The sequence below is a fragment of the Podarcis liolepis genome (assembly GCF_965112155.1).
Source record: "Podarcis liolepis genome assembly, chromosome: 7".
NCBI lineage: Eukaryota > Metazoa > Chordata > Lepidosauria > Squamata > Lacertidae > Podarcis > Podarcis liolepis.
The window spans coordinates 14,542,295-14,559,222 of NC_139561.1; the positions used below are offsets into that span (position 1 = coordinate 14,542,295).

The 16,928-nt window shown below is 47.7% G+C and overlaps 1 protein-coding gene across 8 annotated transcripts in view; it reads left to right on the forward strand.

Annotated features, from left to right (window-relative positions):
• Window positions 1-16,928, forward strand: part of UBR4 (ubiquitin protein ligase E3 component n-recognin 4) — a 142,047-nt gene that overhangs the window by 60,130 nt on the left and 64,989 nt on the right. For 4 of the 8 annotated variants that reach the window (XM_083512628.1, XM_083512629.1, XM_083512630.1 and 1 more), the window contains exons 50-59: window positions 643-675; window positions 4,855-4,918; window positions 6,447-6,581; window positions 9,049-9,223; window positions 10,169-10,309; window positions 11,671-11,792; window positions 12,823-12,934; window positions 14,107-14,237; window positions 15,257-15,434; window positions 16,326-16,430. In XM_083512628.1, coding sequence (XP_083368754.1) covers window positions 643-675; window positions 4,855-4,918; window positions 6,447-6,581; window positions 9,049-9,223; window positions 10,169-10,309; window positions 11,671-11,792; window positions 12,823-12,934; window positions 14,107-14,237; window positions 15,257-15,434; window positions 16,326-16,430 — 1,196 coding nt within the window. The remainder of the gene's footprint in view (window positions 1-642; window positions 676-4,854; window positions 4,919-6,446; window positions 6,582-9,048; window positions 9,224-10,168; window positions 10,310-11,670; window positions 11,793-12,822; window positions 12,935-14,106; window positions 14,238-15,256; window positions 15,435-16,325; window positions 16,431-16,928) is intronic. The other 4 variants (XM_083512632.1, XM_083512633.1, XM_083512634.1 and 1 more) reach the window with 1 other exon arrangement.

Genomic DNA, 16,928 nt, shown 5'->3' on the forward strand with positions numbered 1-16,928 from the left:
TAGCGTCCAACCCCTCCCCCACCCCCTAACACAAACATTGCCTCTCAGATTTTAGCAGCCATTAACCCACTTACGTTCAAGTGCATTTCCACACATATGAGGACTAGACACTTAAAGGAAAACAGCAATATGAAATCTTGAGATTCTGAGGAAGCTGAGTTCTGTGATCTGTTTTGCTTATTGTAGGCACTTCTGCACATCTGCAGAGTTGCGGCTTACGCATGTCCCATAACTGTTAAACCCCATTGGAAATACGAGTAGTGTGTGAGGTGCTGTAGAATTTACCCTCGCCTTCTATAGCACAGGGCATCACCTTTGGCTGGGGGTCTGGGATGCAGAGGGGAGGCTTGGGGGTGCCTCTCAGACTGGCCATTTCCTGCTCATTCTCTTCTCAGGCCTCCTCTTAATTCTTTCAGCTAGTACAGTAACTGTTGCTTGAAATTGTTTCTGACCTTAGCCCCACTTCTCTCTCAAACACTTTCATTTAATTTGCCTGTTTCTCTTCCCTCCCCCTTTAATTTTTTTTGGTATGGTTTGCTTAGGACGTGTTTCTTCGATATTTTTCTGTGAGCTTCATATCTTTTTTTATTTATACGTGTATATACATATATATTTTTTCCTTTTCCTTTGCTTCCCCCAAAGTTCTGAAACTGAGTCCTTAACCACCCTGGACCGGTTAGTATACTATCTTTTGTTTTCTCTCTCTCTCTGTGCACGAATGATTTTTTGCTTTATTACTTGTGTGTGTAAGACAATAACAGCACATTGCTTTGATTTCTGTTGGTTGGTGTTTTCTTTTTTGAAAGCGCGTGTGCATAAAGCATAGATAATCTTGAAAAAGTGACCTTCATGCTGCTTTTTTTCACATTAGGACCTCTTGCATGGCAGATCAGCCAGCCAAGAAACCCAAGCAAAATTGAAACGAGCTGCTTGTCTCTTCTCCCGCTCGGCTTTCCCCCTCAATCTCTCTCCCCCTGCTCCTTTTGACTTCTGATTGGGAGAGATCTGCTAATCCTTGTCGGCAGCTAAATGCATTTAATTATTCTTTAAAATATTATACGTTGCTCCCCTCCCCCCGCCCAGGAATAAAGCCTGTCTGAACCAGCCTTGCAACAGAGATCTGAAGCACACATAACACCAAGCTATGGTTTGTTGAACAAAACTATGGTTTGTTCAGTTTAAACTATGGTTTGTTCAGCCTACGGTTAAGCTAAACTTTGGTTCATTAATCCATGGCTTGGTGTTATGTGTGAAACCAGCCCAGGAGTTTAATTCTGGCTTAACTATGGTTAAAGGTCACTCATTAACCGGGGATTGTAGTTGGTTTACAAACCTTAGTGAATGTTAACCGTAGCTTTGCATTACAAGCAAACCCCAGACCTCCTACTTAACTGTTGGTAAGGAGTTGCAACTTCCACAAAGCTACAGAACCATGAATGAAGAGCAGGGGGCAGGGGACCAAAGTGCTCTCAAGGTTTGGCTGCTCTTGCTGGTGCTTTCTAACTCTTCTGCGACGTTGCAAAACTGATGTTCAAGAGATCTGCCCGATGCCTCAGCTTCAGCTTGTCAACCATGGTTATTCCTAGCCATGGTTTAGCGTTATGGTCAGGGCAAGCCCATAAAAGCTACATTACAAATAATAATAATCAGTATTACATCTCCCCTCCAATAAAACCTGTTCAAACATTCCATAACCCAGCCTCCAATCTCAGCAAATGGAGCATAACTTACTTGCAAGAAATCAATCTTTTAGTGTGACCTGTTCTCTTGCACTCCCTGCCTGTTGATTTTAGGCAGGCACTTTTGTTTCACTGTTTATGATCCTCAAGAAGCTTGGTGTGTGTGACTCAGGAGAGGGCCTTCCTCTGTGGGAACCACTCCCCACTGAGCTGCGCCTGGTGCCTCCCCTGTACAGCTTTCGGCGAATCCCGAGACGCATCCATTTGCCCTTGCCTTTGACACTTGAGACGTGTGTGTTTTCGGGTTTTTCAGTTTCTAATTTTCAGGTGGGTGTGTATCCGCCCTGAGACTTTCAGGTGAAGGGCGGATCATAAATCTTAACAACAACAGCAATAATAGCACCCAGATATACCGGGATATATCAGGATGCGGGTGGCGCTGTGGGTTAAACCACAGAGCCTAGGACTTGCCGAACAGAAGGTTGGCGGTTCGAATCCCCACAACAGGTGAGCTCCCGTTGCTCGGTCCCTGCTCCTGCCAACCTAGCAGTTCGAAAGCACATCAAAGTGCAAGTAGATAAATAAGTACCGCTCCGGCAGGAAGGTCAACGGCGTTTTCATGCGCTGCTCTGGTTCGCCAGAAGCGGCTTAGTCATGCTGGCCACATGACCCGGAAGCTGTACGCCGGCTCCCTCGGCCAATAAAGCAAGATGAGCGCCACAAGCCCAGAGTCGGTCACGACTGGACCTAATGGTCAGGGATCCCTTATACCATTGGGGATTGGACCTGGGACCTTCTGCATGCAAATGAGGTTCTCTGCCACTGAGCCCCATCTCTGGCCACTTCAGCTAGCAGCTCCCTTGCCTGAACTTCTGGCCTGTCTCATCTTCCCTCTCCCTTCTCCCTCCACCCCTCGCTTATCTCGTGCTGCTTCTGCATGGACCAAAGGAGCATACATCTTCGTGGGCAGGGCGGTCGTTGGGTTTGCAAGCTCTGGAGCAATGCGGCAACATGAAACAGAGCCACTAATGTAATCACTGTTTAAGAGTTTTCCCCATTGTGTAATCGGTGTGCGTAGCACAATGGAGAACAGCAAGGGTCTATGCTTCCAAGGAGCTTACAGTCTGAAAGCAGACACAATGGAGATGGGAGAAGAAGGGGAGGATAATGTTGGCAAGGGGAAGGAGAGGCAGTCATATCAATTACAAGTACTTGGGCTGCCCCAAGGAAGCTGCTTCTCTTGTGGACTAGCATCTTGTCAAATCCTGAAAAGTCTGCTGCAGCGGTATTGGGGTTCGGCATGGGCAGTTCCACAAGAACGCTGAAAGAGTGTTGGTTGGATTAAGGGTTAAACTCAGTGTCAGTCCTGCTCAGAATAGACCCACTAAAATCAATGGGCATTGCCCACTGATTTAAGTGGGTCTGCTATGCATAGGACTTAGTTGGCTTACAATCCAGTCTCTCTCTCGTATTAGGTTATCTCTGCTCATTCATGAAACTCACTGGGTGACCTTGGGCCGGTCGCTGCCTCTCAGCCTAACCTCCTTCACAGGGTTGTTGTGGGGATTAAATGAGGGGTGGTGAAAACTGCATATGCTCTTTGGAGGGAATAGGTGGCATATAAATGTGATAAATAAATGTACCCATTCTTCTGATAGGAAGACAAAAGAGGGAGGTATTATAATTGTGTATATTATAATTCTAGGGCCCAGGGCTTAAAGAGTATTGTTACTTTCTTAAATGAAGTTGTTGCCCAAAAAAAGTGGGGGGGAATATGTGTTGGATATTTGTGTGCGACGGCTGCTGGAATCTCAGAAGCCACATTTGGTTTTGTGCATCTCCAGATCACTTCTTCCTCGGGTTTGTCAGAGCTGCAAGAGCTTCCAGGAAGCCTGATTTAATTTTTCTTGGGAAGTGTTTCCGGTCCTCCTTGTCTTCTTGATGAATTCTCAACCATTTTCTTCCCCACAACTAAAAACATCCAGTGGTGCTAGCTTTTCCTTGTTGGGGAGTTGCTCCTGGACCCCCTGATTATTTTAGTTGCCCACTTCTGCACCCTTTCCCCCAGTTCTATGACACCCCCCTTTTTTTCTCTTTTGAGATGGGGCAGCCAGAACCACCCCCATAACTGCATTCTTTATTTGTGTTGCCAGCCTGACGCATGGAAAGCTGCCTTATACTGAGACCCTTGGTCCATCTAGCTCAGTATTGCCTGGCACTGACTGGCAGCAATGGCTCTCCAGGATCTTAAGCAGGATTTTCTCCCAGCCCTACCTGGAAATGCCGTGCAAAGCAGGTGTTCAACCACTGAGCTACCACCCTTCCCATAATGCAATGGGATGCTCTTTTTTCCGAGTTAAAAAATAAATAAATTGTGGAAGTGACGTTTCCTCTCTACAGGCAACCAGGTGGGTGATTGCTTGCATCCTGGAGAGATTTAAGGGTTGTTTTTTTGCCAGATATGTGCCAGATCTGGGCTTTTTTGAGTGCTGTTCCTCACTGTCTGCCGTCCAGGTTTGCTGAAAAAGATGTTATAATATTCTGCATTTTTTGACGGGGGAGAGTGACCTCTTTGGGAACAGCAAACGCCCCCTAAAGCCCCTCTGAGCAGCCTCTTTATATGCCTTTCCCTAACCCCCCTTCTCCGCAAAAGTACATGTCACGCCACCCCTTGATCTGCACCGCACGTGTGTGCGCTTCTCAGAGCAGAAGAGGGGGGAGGCGTGCTGATGAATCAGTCCTGTCAATGCCATCCAAGTTATCCCTGCTGCAGGCTGTGTAAGGAGAAACGTTCTTATCCTCTTTGGGGAGAGAAAAGCCTCTCTTTCTCTCCCCCCCCCCCATGGATTTGCAGAAGCGGCCCTAAGTTTTTTCTCTGAGCGGGAGCCAGGTTTAACTCTCTGGTCTGCAGCACAATGAATGAGATATGCACGATGCCTGTGGCAGTATTTTTTATTTTATTTTTTTACATTTATCTTGCTGCGATTCCTTTCTCTCTTTTGGTGGCGCCGGCAAGGGACTTGGCATCTCTTAGCGCTCCCTCTCTCCCTCCCTCTCTCTTTCTGAGCCACCCAGAGCTGCTGCTTGCCATGAAGCAAAGAAATAAATAAATCTTAAGGAGTCTTGCCTTTTTTTTCTGAAACCAGCTTTCTCCTTCGTTTTTTACCCCCTCCAGGCTAGTAGTCAGTTCTTTAGAAGCTCTGGAAAGCTGCTTTGCCGTCGGACCAGTCAACGAGAAGGCAAGTAACTTTTCTTGAGGTTTTGGGAACGTTGCGGGTTTAGCTTTGGGGCGGGGAGGGCGGGAGGCGGATGCACAGCAAAGGGGATCAGCCACCCTCTAAGCCCTGATCTCCCCTCCACCCACCCACCCCAAAAGTGTTCTTATTTGCTGATTTGACTTTGATGCCGCTGGAAGCGGAGATCTGTCAGGAAAGCTGCCTAGCCAAAAAAGAGAGAGGGAGAAAAGGGGGGTTTTTTTTGGAGCTGGATTTGAAAGCCAGTGTTCACTTCTCTGATCATTGCCACCAGGGAGACATTTGTTCCTGCCGCAGAGGGGTTTTTTTTGTTGGGGACGGTGGGTTTGTAGGAGACCTGGACTTGCTGGGTCAGACTTTACTGCTGCACTCCAAATGTCTGGTCTCCCAGTGGCTCATTTGTGGGTTAAACCACAGAGCCTAGGACTTGCCGATCAGAAGGTCGGCGGTTCGAATCCCCACGACGGGGTGAGCTCCTGTTGCTCGGTCCCTGGTCCTGCCAACCTAGCAGTTCAAAAGCACATCAAAGTGCAAGTACATAAATAGGTACCGCTCCGGCAGGAAGGTAAACAGCGTTTCCATACACTTCTCTGGTTTGCCAGAAGCGGCTTAGTCATGCTGGCAACATGACCCGGAAGCTGTACGCCGGCTCCCTCGGCCAATAAAGTGGGATGAGCGCCGTAACCCCAGAGTCGGTCACGACTGGACCTAATGGTCAGGGGTCTCCCTTTACCTTTACCTTTACCTATAGCAAAGGTGGAGGGCCTTTTTGGCCCTGGGGGCCAGATTTTTATCTTAACACCGTACCGGATAACCTTGACAGCCGTTTGACACCCCCCTCCCCGCCGCCGCCAACTCTGCAGTTCCGGGACAGGCGGGCTGGACCACTCACCTATCGTCTCACTTGACAGCATTATGCCCTTGGGAGGAAGATAGTGACCAAGCAGGATTGAACTCCCCGCCCATCAGCTGGTGTGTTTTGTGCAAAGATCCCATGAAGAACCAGTGTACATACCTGAGCTAAGCAGGATTGGACACCCACCCTCAGCAGATGGTCCAGGGGCATAGGCTTTGCTGGGGGGGGTAGCTCCCCCCCCAATCCTCAAAAAGTATTAAAAAGCATTAAAAATACTCAATTCTGCAGGGGTTGGTTATGCACACTGGTTCCCCATGGAGAACATGCGCAGCTGAACTAAGCAGAATTTAACTCTCCCTCATGCCTGACCGCTGGGGTTACACCACCCCATTGACAAGTGGATATAGCTTAAGGGAAACTGGAGCCCCCATGGGCCAGAGGCACCCACCCTGCTTTATTTGGTAGTTGACAAAGACATTCAGGACTTCCAGGGTCCCAAAGCAAGCTTCCAAAGAGCTGTGTTGTTGTTGTTTGTCTACAACCAACTTTATGAGACTGTTTATTCTTGTTTCCTGCCTTTCTGCCTGATGATGCTTTTTGGGGGAAACTCCCAACATCAAAGGCACCGCTAGCCCAGTTTCTGTGCCCTGCTTACAGGAGAAGAGCAAGGCTGCCGCTCAAGAGTTGGCTACCATGCTTCTGTCGACGCCAGCCCCCTCCAGCGTCCAGCAGCAGACCAAGAGCCTCCTGGCCAGCCTCCACACCAGCCGCTCGGCCTACCACAACCACAAGGTAAAGCTACAGAGCCATCTTTTGTTCCCCCACCACACAAACCTTTGGGGTTCCATGTCCCAGGTGCCAATGGCTTCCCTGAGTTTCCCATCCTCGACGGATTTATTTTTGGCTTTCTTGTGTCTCAGATAAACCCTTGCGCCTCCCTGTAGATGCTGCAGAGGGGTCTGGGGTGGCTTTCAGGAGCTGTTTCCTTGAGGCCTCCCTGTCTGCAGCTGTGGAGAAGGGAGGGTCTGTATGTTCCAAAACAGGTAGCCGCTGCCGTGCTGCTCTCCTGATGCTGCTGAACGTGCATCACCCAAACCAGCGACATCTGGGGCATAGCTGTCAACGTTTCCCTTTTTCTAAGGGAAATTCCCTTATTCCGAATAGGATTCCTCGCAAGAAAAGGGAAAAGTGGACAGCTATGATCGGAGTGGGCACCACAATTGGCTGTCCCTGCCCTGGAACAACTCCCTGCAGATTCACACAAGTAGTGGTGGCAGGTGTGGAGGAAAACGAAGCCTTCACTTTGTGATTAGGGCAACAGAGTTCAAGACAAGGCAATTGTGTTGGAGAAGAGACCCTCATCAGCATTACTCCTGTCTGAACTGATCAACATGGCGTTCTTCTCCCATATACAATGCTTAACTGCTTTTGCAACGTTAACACGACCTGGTTAATAAGAAAGCACAATGAACTAGCTTTGCAGGAAAAACAACAACAAGCAACCCTCAAACATTCCTCGCTTCCTTCACCCTTTCTCTCCCACCCTCATGCAGACTCTCTTTTACACTCTGAGGGAAATGTGGCCTTAAGAGAGAATCAGGCTTGGGCTTATTACAGGCCCAGGTCCTTGAGACCCCAGACCTATCCATTTTGCTTCCACTAGCAGCCTCACTGAAGGGACGCGGGTGGCGCTGTGGGTTAAACCACAGAGCCTAGGACTTGCCAATCAGAAGGTCGGCAGTTCGAATCCCCACAACGGGGTGAGCTCCCGTTGCTCGGTCCCTGCTCCTGCCAACCTAGCAGTTCAAAAGCACCTCAAAGTGCAAGTAGATAAATAGGTACCACTCTGGTGGGAAGGTAAACGGCGTTTCGGTGCACTGCTCTGGTTCGCCAGAAGTGGCTTTGTCATGCTGGCCACATGACCCGGAAGCTGTATGCCGGCTCCCTCGGCCAATAAAGCGAGATGAGTGCCGCAACCCCACCCAGAGTCGGCCACTACTGGACCTAATGGTCAGGGGTCCCTTTACCTTTACCTTTAGCAGCCTCACTGAGGTGCCCTCCAGCAGTTTGTGAGGAACTCCCAGGAATTCCCCCAGAAAACTTCTGCTGATAATACAGTACTGATAATAACCAGAATGAAGGGGACAGAGTGCTCCAGAGTGGATCCTGCTGCTGTGGGGAGGAAGAACTACAGCTGGGGGGGGGAGTCTCCCCCAGTGGATTCTTGTCTCTGGCCTTCCCTGTGAACTGTCTCGGGTTAACCTCCCCCCGCAGTTCCAGTGTACTGCTCAGAACGAGGTGGATGTTTGGTCTCTTGCTCAGTCTGGTATTTGCTCCTGAACCTCCTTGTCCTCTGTCCTCTTTCTTTTTTAAAAAATTGATTAACAAACAATAGTGCAAGCATAACAGGAAGAAAACAAAGAATCAGAGATTTAAACCGTAAAGCATCACAGGCTGGAAGGCTGTGCAAAGTTACAGCTCAGCTCCAAAGGAATGATAAAGTATTAACTCATACCAAGATTCCTTTTACAAATAATAAAGATTTATAAAAATTGAAGTCCTCTCCACCTGTGTGTTCCTTTATAGAGCCTTTATTCTCAATAATACAGTCTTAAGTGAGCCGTACATTCGCATATGCTGGTGACACTGAATGACCGTGTCTCAAATAGTTATTTGAATGCTGCCTTTTAGATACTTTAAGTTTGTGAGATACCTTTCCAATAAGGGCAAACTGTTTTGTTTAATAATAATAGTAATAGTAACAACAATAATAATAATACTTTATTGTTCATTTTCTACATATATACAACACATGCTCATCTTCATTTTGATAAATCCGGTAATTATATCACAAGAGATACATACAGTTTCAACGATGTGCTTTCTACACGAACCTATGACTTCCCACCCTCTCCATGTTTCCTTTATATTAAACATCTTGCTTTACTTAACCATTGTTAGTTTATAAACATTCTCTTTTCTATTTCGATATCATTTTCCATCGTATGTATTATTTTCAGAAATCATTCAAAGGCAACTACCATGTTTAAGTTACAGCTACTTTTCAAATAGTTTTTGAAGTTATCCCATTCTAGAACGAACTCCTGTCTGGGTTTATCTCCGATTCTTTCTGAAAGGGAGTCTAATTCTGCATATTCTGTCAATTTGAGTAACCATTCGACTCTGGTAGGGAGTTGATCATTTTTTTCAAAATGTCGCAATAAGCACTCTTATTGGGCAAACTGTTCTCTCTTTGTAGGATCAGGCTCTGCTGAGCAAAGCCATCCAGTATCTGACGGCTTCAAGCAAAGAGGGGAAGGACCTTGACCCGGAAGTGTTCCAGAGGCTGGTCATCACTGCCCGCTCCATCGCCATCATGAGACCCAATAACTTGGTCCACTTCACAGAGTCAAAGCTGCCTCAGCTGGAAGCAGGTGCATCAAGCTCCCTCTTCTCCCCTTCCTTTTGCCATTTTTGTTTATGCATTGGCTTCTCATTCATATTTCTGACCCTCGTGGTAGTAATGTGTTGTATTTGTTCGGCTATAAACCATCACAAAGCAAAATTGCATTCAAAACCGAACCACAGATTTGGCTCCTAATTTTGTGGCAGAGAAACATGCAAGGTTACTTAGCTTTCCTCATCCAATAGCGAAAAGCACGCTAGCTCATGTAGTGCAACAAAAAATTTCCTGTGGCTAAACTTGGGACAGATATTTTTCACAAGGATCTTGTATAAAGGGTTCTGGCTAACATAGTGAACAATGCTGTTTTACAAAGAGTACAGAAATTCTGTTCCAAGGGTAATTCTTACAGCAGCAATCCAGAAAGGCAGAGGGTATAACAATTTAAGTCTTAATTCATAGCGAATTGGTGAAGACTGTTATTCCAGCAGGCCTTTGAGAACTGACTGTTTTAAGGGAAGGGCCTTTCAAATAGTGCTATGCTGTTTTTACTGTCTGTATTTTAGTAAGTTTGTTTTTTACATTGTTTTAATTCCATTATAGTTAAATTACTTTTGAACTATTATCTGTTCTATGTTTTTAGCTTTCTACATTCTATCTGTGTTTGTTTTAGTTTTTGTACTTTGCTTTGAGTCCTGGCGCTGGGAAAAAGACACGGGATAATGATGATGTTGATGATGATTATGATAATAAAAGCACTTTTTGTCAGAGCCAAAGTAGTTAACTCCAGATGTTTAGCTTTCTGATAGTTTTAATAGAGGGATGCAACATATTTCTGGCTTGCTTCATGGGATGCTTTGGGTGGTCTGTTTTTGACATAGTTAAAACCAAACAAACCTGCAGTTAACTAGCTAGCTAACTAACTAACTAACTAACTAACTAACTCTCTTCCTTTTTCTTTTAACACAACGTTCAGAAGGGGGTGAAGAAGCTCAGGAGACCCAGAAGAACGCCGAAGGAGAAGGGTGCACTTTTATTACTCAGCTAGTCAACCATTTCTGGAAGCTGCATGCCTCAAAGCCCAAGAACGCCTTCTTGGCCCCTGCTTGCTTGCCAGGTACTCACTTTCTATCTTTAAAACTTGCTTGAGTCGCTTGTTCCTGAGCTCACCTGCAGGGTGAGCAAACAAGGAACTCAGAAAGAAATGCAGGACGCTGCCTTACACCAAATCAACCAATTTGGCCTGCCCAGGGGGTGTGGGGTGCCAAGAGGGGCAGCCAGAGAAGAGAAGTCAGGGGGGCGGAGATGACTGGCAGAATCCGAGACCAAGGTGAAGAGTTGGTGGAAGAAGATTGGAAAAAATTTAAAATTTATTTACAGAAACATTGCAAGATCCGGGAATGTTAGAAGGATGTTGGAATGAATGCAATGTGGTTTTAGCAGAAATGATATAAAAGATTAGGTAAAAATTGATTTTTTAAGTGGTGAAACGAGAATGTAAAATTATAGTACACTAAGATAAATTATTAGGATAAAAACTAAGCGGAAAGGATTTGCTGAAATATTTAATTGAACTAGAATACAAAAAAGGGAGGTGTGAGGAGGTCAGGGAAACAAGTAAATGAAAGATAAGACATGGAAAGATGGAATTGTTTTTAATTGTTTATATTTTCTTGTATTTTGTATTTTCTGCTCTTCTTTTTTATTTTTATTTTTTCATTTTCATTTTCTTTCTTTTTTTTGTAACTTTTTTGAAACTCTAATAAATATTATTTTTTTAAAAAAAAAAAGGAGAAGAGAAGTCAGGGGAAGGGAAACAGTTTTTGTCCCAAGCGCTGCAGCCCCTTTTGAGGAGGACTTTCTGGAGAGGGGTGGGAAATGTTCAGAGGCAAAAAATGGGTGTAGCAATGAATGTGAATATTACCTTTGCCCAATAGGCTGCCTTCCAGCCGGGCAAAGGCAGAGGTTTTTGTGTGCACGCGTGCGCGTGCGCGCGCGCGCGCGCCCACACACACACACACACACGTCCTCCATCCATGCAAGCAAAGAGACATTATCACAGTTCAAGCCAGGCAAAAGCACTTGCAGAGGGTGCGGAATGGGGCCAGTGAGTGGGCATGGCCTTGGGAAGAAGCCCAAGGGCCAGATGGAGAAGCCTGGGGGCCATAGTTTCCTCACTCTTGCTTCAGGTCCAGCATACAAATGCCCTGGGCTGTTGAAGGAGGCCTTGAGTGCTCCATCCCTCCTCTGCTAGCCCCCAACAAACTAGCAGAACAAAACTGCAGGCTAGTAACTTCCTTTGTGGGCTTTATTAACCAGGTGGAATTGGCTTGTGCCATCAGAGCAGCGACTGCAGCACCTTTCCCCTCTTGTTCCTGTGGGCAAAAAAAGTAAAAGATGCAAAACACCTCAACACATCAATTGTCGAATTCTTAAAAACAAAAACAAAACTCCTCCTCCTTTCTTTCTCCACCTTAGGCTTGACCCATGTGGAAGCCACCGTCAACGCTCTTGTGGACATAATCCATGGCTATTGCACCTGCGAGCTGGACTGCATCAACACGGCCTCCAAAATCTACATGCAGATGTTGCTGTGCCCGGTACAACTCTGAGCCTCTTTGGTTTGGGGGCAGGGTGGCGGGAGGAAGGGAGAGATACCTACGTGCAGCCAAATCTGTTCACTCTGGCTCTTCAGAGGCTCCATCGCTCTGCAGAGAGACTGGAGACCCCTGGGCTTGAAAGGCTCCTTCTGCCCTTTCATACGCTGCCTGCTGTTCATCATCTGCATGAGGCTGCTGGGAGCCGTCGTCTGGGGATTTGGGGAACAGCGTCATCTGATGATGCATAACAGTCTCTCCCCCCTCTCACCTGAATCAGGAGAACCTCCACCAGAGAAGAACGCAGGAAATGGCCTTATGCAGAGTCAGGCCCTTTGTCCGTGTAGCCTAGTGTTGTCTGCACTGACTGGCAGTGGTTTCAGGCTGGGTATCTCTCCCTTCCTTACCTGAATGAATGTGGGAGTTTTTCTCCCTTTCCTTAACAATGAAGCAAGATTGTAGCCCTTGTAGTTGCAAATGAAGAGTAGAATTAAACAGGTGCAAATGAAGCTGCCTTATACTGAGTCAGCCCATTGGCCCATCTAGCTTAGTATTGCCTGCACTGGCCGGCAGCAACTCTCCTGGCTTCCAGGCAGGAGTCTCTCGCAGCCCTACCTGAAGATGCTGGTGATTGAACCTGTGACCTTTTGCATGCAAGGCAGGTGCTCTGCCGCTGAGCAACCACTCTTTCTATCTATCGAGAGGACATATTCACATAGCCCGTTTGTAGACGTAGCTCACAGGCTAGAGCATATCAAGCTGCTCTTAATGTTGTATTTTAAACGCTGGCAACCTGCCGTGGGACCTTACGGTGAAGGGTGGATAATGAATCAAATTATGATTATTAATGATGGTGGTGGTGCTTTTGGGGGGGACACCAAGCAGCATGTTTCATCTCCAGTCAAAAGAATTTTGGAAGCCAGTCTGGGGAAGATCCTAGCCAGAGATCATCGGTGCCATGCCGTTTCAACGGCTGCATGGAACTATGGCAGGGGAATGACACAGGCCAACTTTTGCTTTGCTTGCTATCCAGGATCCGGCCGTGAGCTTCTCCTGCAAGCAAGCTTTGATCCGTGTGTTGAGGCCCAGGAACAAGCGGAGGCACGTGACGCTGCCCTCGTCTCCTCGGAGCAACACCCCGATGGGTAACTAGTACTTGGTTTTTGGCTAACACGGATGTGCTGGAGGAGTTCCCCTCTTGTGGGGCCTGTGCCATATGAAACCCTAGTTTAAAATCCCCCCGCAAGCTGACCCGCAGTCAGAATGTCAGAATTTTGTCACTAGGCAAGATCCCAAGGGAGCAACTGTGCATCCTACAGAGGAGCATGTGGCTGGGAGTGGAGATTCCTAATTTGTACCTCCTTTCCTACACCTGAAATTCCATAGCACAGGTGGAGAACCTTTTTATGCCCAAGGGCCGCTATCTGTTCCAGGCAACCTTCTGAGGGCCACATGACAGTGGTGGGCAGGGTCAGATGCAAAAGTGGTTGGAGCAAAAATGTAAACCATGCATTTGTACAGTAGACTAGTTTCTAAACACACATAGTCCCCTCTCAACCCTCCATCCAGACAAGCAAGGGGAATATTATCAGAGTTCAATGATGCATCTTGGTGTCTTGGTCCCACGGAAACCAGTTTTACAAATTAGTTGACCGATGAATCCCATTGCCTTTCAATAGTAAAGGTTAAAGGGACCCCTGACCATTAGGTCCAGTCGCGGACGACTCTGGGGTTGCGGCGCTCATCTCGCTTTACTGGCCGAGGGAGCCGGGCTACAGCTTCCGGGTCATGTGGCCAGCATGACTAAGCTGCTTCTGGCAAACCAGAGCGCATGGAAACGTACCTATTTATCTACTTGCACTTTGAGGTGCTTTCAAACTGCTAGGTTGGCAGGAGCAGGGACCAAGCAACAGGCACTCACCCCGTCGCGGGGATTCGAACCGCTGACCTTCCGATCGGCAAGCCCTAGGCTCTGTGGTTTAACCCACAGCGCCACCCACGTCCCTTACTTGGTCACAAATAGCTTTAATTGGATTGGGGCCAATTTGTTTAAAAGGCAGCAGGTAGAAAGTGATACAGTCATATGCAGAGGGCCACATTCTGCTCTCCCGGCCTGAGGCTGACATGCATAAGACTGTACCGCCCAGTGGGGGTCGTGGCTATGCAAGAGTGTCAGCTCACTTGGTGGGGGACCCGATTGCACACCCAAGGCATCCAATCCCGGCTGCAGCACAACGCAGCAAAGCATTGTGGGATTTCTATGTGCCTGTGCCAATGTGCATTATATACGTGGCCGACAACACCACTTCTGCCCCAGGAGATAAAGACGATTATGACGATGACGATGCGGAGGATAAGATGCAGAGCTCTGGGATCCCGAATGGCGAAGACATCCGGCAGGAGAGCCAGGAGCAAAGCGAGGTGGACCACGGGGACTTTGAGATGGTGGTGAGTCTCACCGGCTTCATTTCCAAAAGGGACTTGGTGGGTAGGCAATGTGATGCTGGACTTCAGCTCCCATCATTGACAGCCCCATTGGCTGTGCTGGTCAGGGTGGATGGGAGTCGTAGTCTCATCAACATCTAGAGAGCACTGCCTTGCCAACCCCCTAGACCAGACAGATCGTAGGAGGAGGCAGTGGTCCATCAGGTAAGCCCCAAAATTGACCCTCCTTTAGGCTCAGCATCAAAGCTGTGTAGGCAGGGGATCGAGAACCTGTGGCCCTCCATGGGTTGTTGGACTCCCAGCATCATCCAGTATGATTCAAGGTCAGGGATTAAGGGAGATGGGAGTCTAGCAGCCCCTGGAGGGCCACAGATGGCTTTCGTCTCTGCAGTAGAACCTCCTACCTTCTTCCTCTCTGCTTTAGAATTTCAACAGGCCGCTTGAGTGCATATCATCAGACATTTTGTTGATCTGGTTTGTTATTCGTTGTTTAACAAGGGCGGGGGGACACCAAACAGCCAGTAGACTCTCTACGAAAAGCACTGACGTTTTAAAGAAAACTATGTGTCCTGGCTGTACCTTGTAAAGTATGGGTGTGTGTGTGTGTGGCATTTTGGGTGGGCCTGGCTGCCCTTGCATCTATCTATCTGTCTAGCAAAGTGAAGAGGCATCATACCAGATGCTGTAGACAAATAATCTGAAGGTCAGCTCTCATGGAGAAGCTGGAGCAGACTTACTCCCCCTTGGCTCCAGAAGGCAGGATTAAACATAGGACATGCTCAGAATGGGTTGCATCCTGCTAACTTCTATTCAACTTAAGCCCATGATGGAAATTAAAGTTTGCTGTGGCCATAAATTCCAGTGAGTCTGATTTGAGTAGGCCTAGCATTGGGTACTCTTTTGTGCATCTCATGTGCATTTTCAGGAGTAATTAACCAGATGGTTATTTTACAGCACTGCTTTGTACTGTGCGTTGGGCAGAGGGTGCTATGGCATCAACCCCTCTTCTCTTTCTCCCCTAGTCCGAGTCGATGGTGTTGGAGACAGCAGAGAACGTGAACAATGGCAACCCCTCTCCTCTGGAAGCCCTCTTGGCTGGGGCTGAGGGGTTTCCTCCCATGCTGGACATCCCCCCAGATGCTGACGATGAGACGATGGTGGAGCTTGCCATTGCCCTGAGTCTGCAACAAGACCAGCAAGGTGAGAAGCACCTGCGGGGAGGCGGCATGGAGGGAGAGGGTCAGGTTGCCCCCAGCTCAATAAAGCTGTGCTCTGCCTCCACTGTCAGAGGCAGTAACGCTGGATGCCAGTTTCTGGGAACCAGAAGTGGGGAGAGCACTGCTATTGTACTCATGTCCTGCTTGCTGGTTTCCCTTTGTGGCATCTGGTTGGCTACTGAGAGCAGGATGCTGGACTAGGTGGGCCACTGGCCTGATTTTGTAAGCTTTTATGTATGTGGCTTAGGATGTTCCCAGTCTGGTTTTGTAATTTTAATATTGAAATTTGTTTTATACTTAGTTGTGGATTGCTGCGAGCCCTTTTTTTTTAAATCCGTGGGAAGAATTATAAATTGAATTAACCTAGGTAAAGGGACCCCTGACCATTAGGTCCAGTCGCGGACAACTCTGGGGTTGCGGCGCTCATCTCGCTTTATTGGCCGGCGTACAGCTGCTTCTGGCAAACCAGAGCAGCGCATGGAAACGCCGTTTATCTTCCCGCCGGAGCGGTACCTATTTATCTACTTGCACTTTGACGTGCTTTCGAACTGCTAGGTTGGCAGGAGCAGGGACCGAGCAACGGGAGCTCACCCCGTCATGGGGATTCGAACCGCCGACCTTCTGATCGGCAAGCCCTAGGCTCTGTGGTTTAACCCACAGCGCCACCCGCATCCCTTCTTAACCTAGTCTCTTCCAAATTTGCTGCTTGATGAAGGGTTATTTGGAGGTGACATTTGGGGAGAGCAGCATTCTTCCTCAAGGCCAAAGCATTTTCACTTGCTGTGTGAATGAAGGCACATCTCTGGGTGTTTGCTTTTCTGGGGATGAGGATCTCCACCTTTTCAGAGGCATTTTCCTACCTTTCCTTGCACAGGAAGCAGCAGCAGTGCACTTGGTCTGCAGAGCCTGGGGCTCTCTGGCCAAGCCCCCAGCTCTTCATCTCTCGATGCCGGGACGCTTTCGGACACGACAGCATCAGGTAACTGTTCACAGCGTAAAACCCCAAATGATACCTCCTGTTTCAGAGCGCAGGCAATACCACTTGGAATTCCGTATGTGTCTTTTAGCGGCTGGGGTGGTGTAGACTTGCAGCAGCCTTATATCAAGTCAGACGATCTTTCCATCTAGCCTGGAATTGCCTTCTCTTACAGGCAGCGACTCTCTGGGATCTTTGGCAGAGAAGGGTCTTTCCTGGTACCTGATAAACGGGGATTGACCTTCTTCCTGCATAGCAGATGCCATTGCCACAGAGTTACAGCCCCTGCGCATGTATCTTATACGCTTGTATCAAAAATAATAAATATCTTAACAATCTGCTAATTGATCACTCAAGACCACTTTTTGAAAGCTGTTTTAAAAAATCCAGTTGATTATTCTGCAGCCATAATGGTTGAAATCTACTAAGAGCTTTAAAAATCCTTATCGCAAGCTTTTGTGTTGGAGTTGCTCAAAGACGGTGTTTTTACTTGTAACAGCC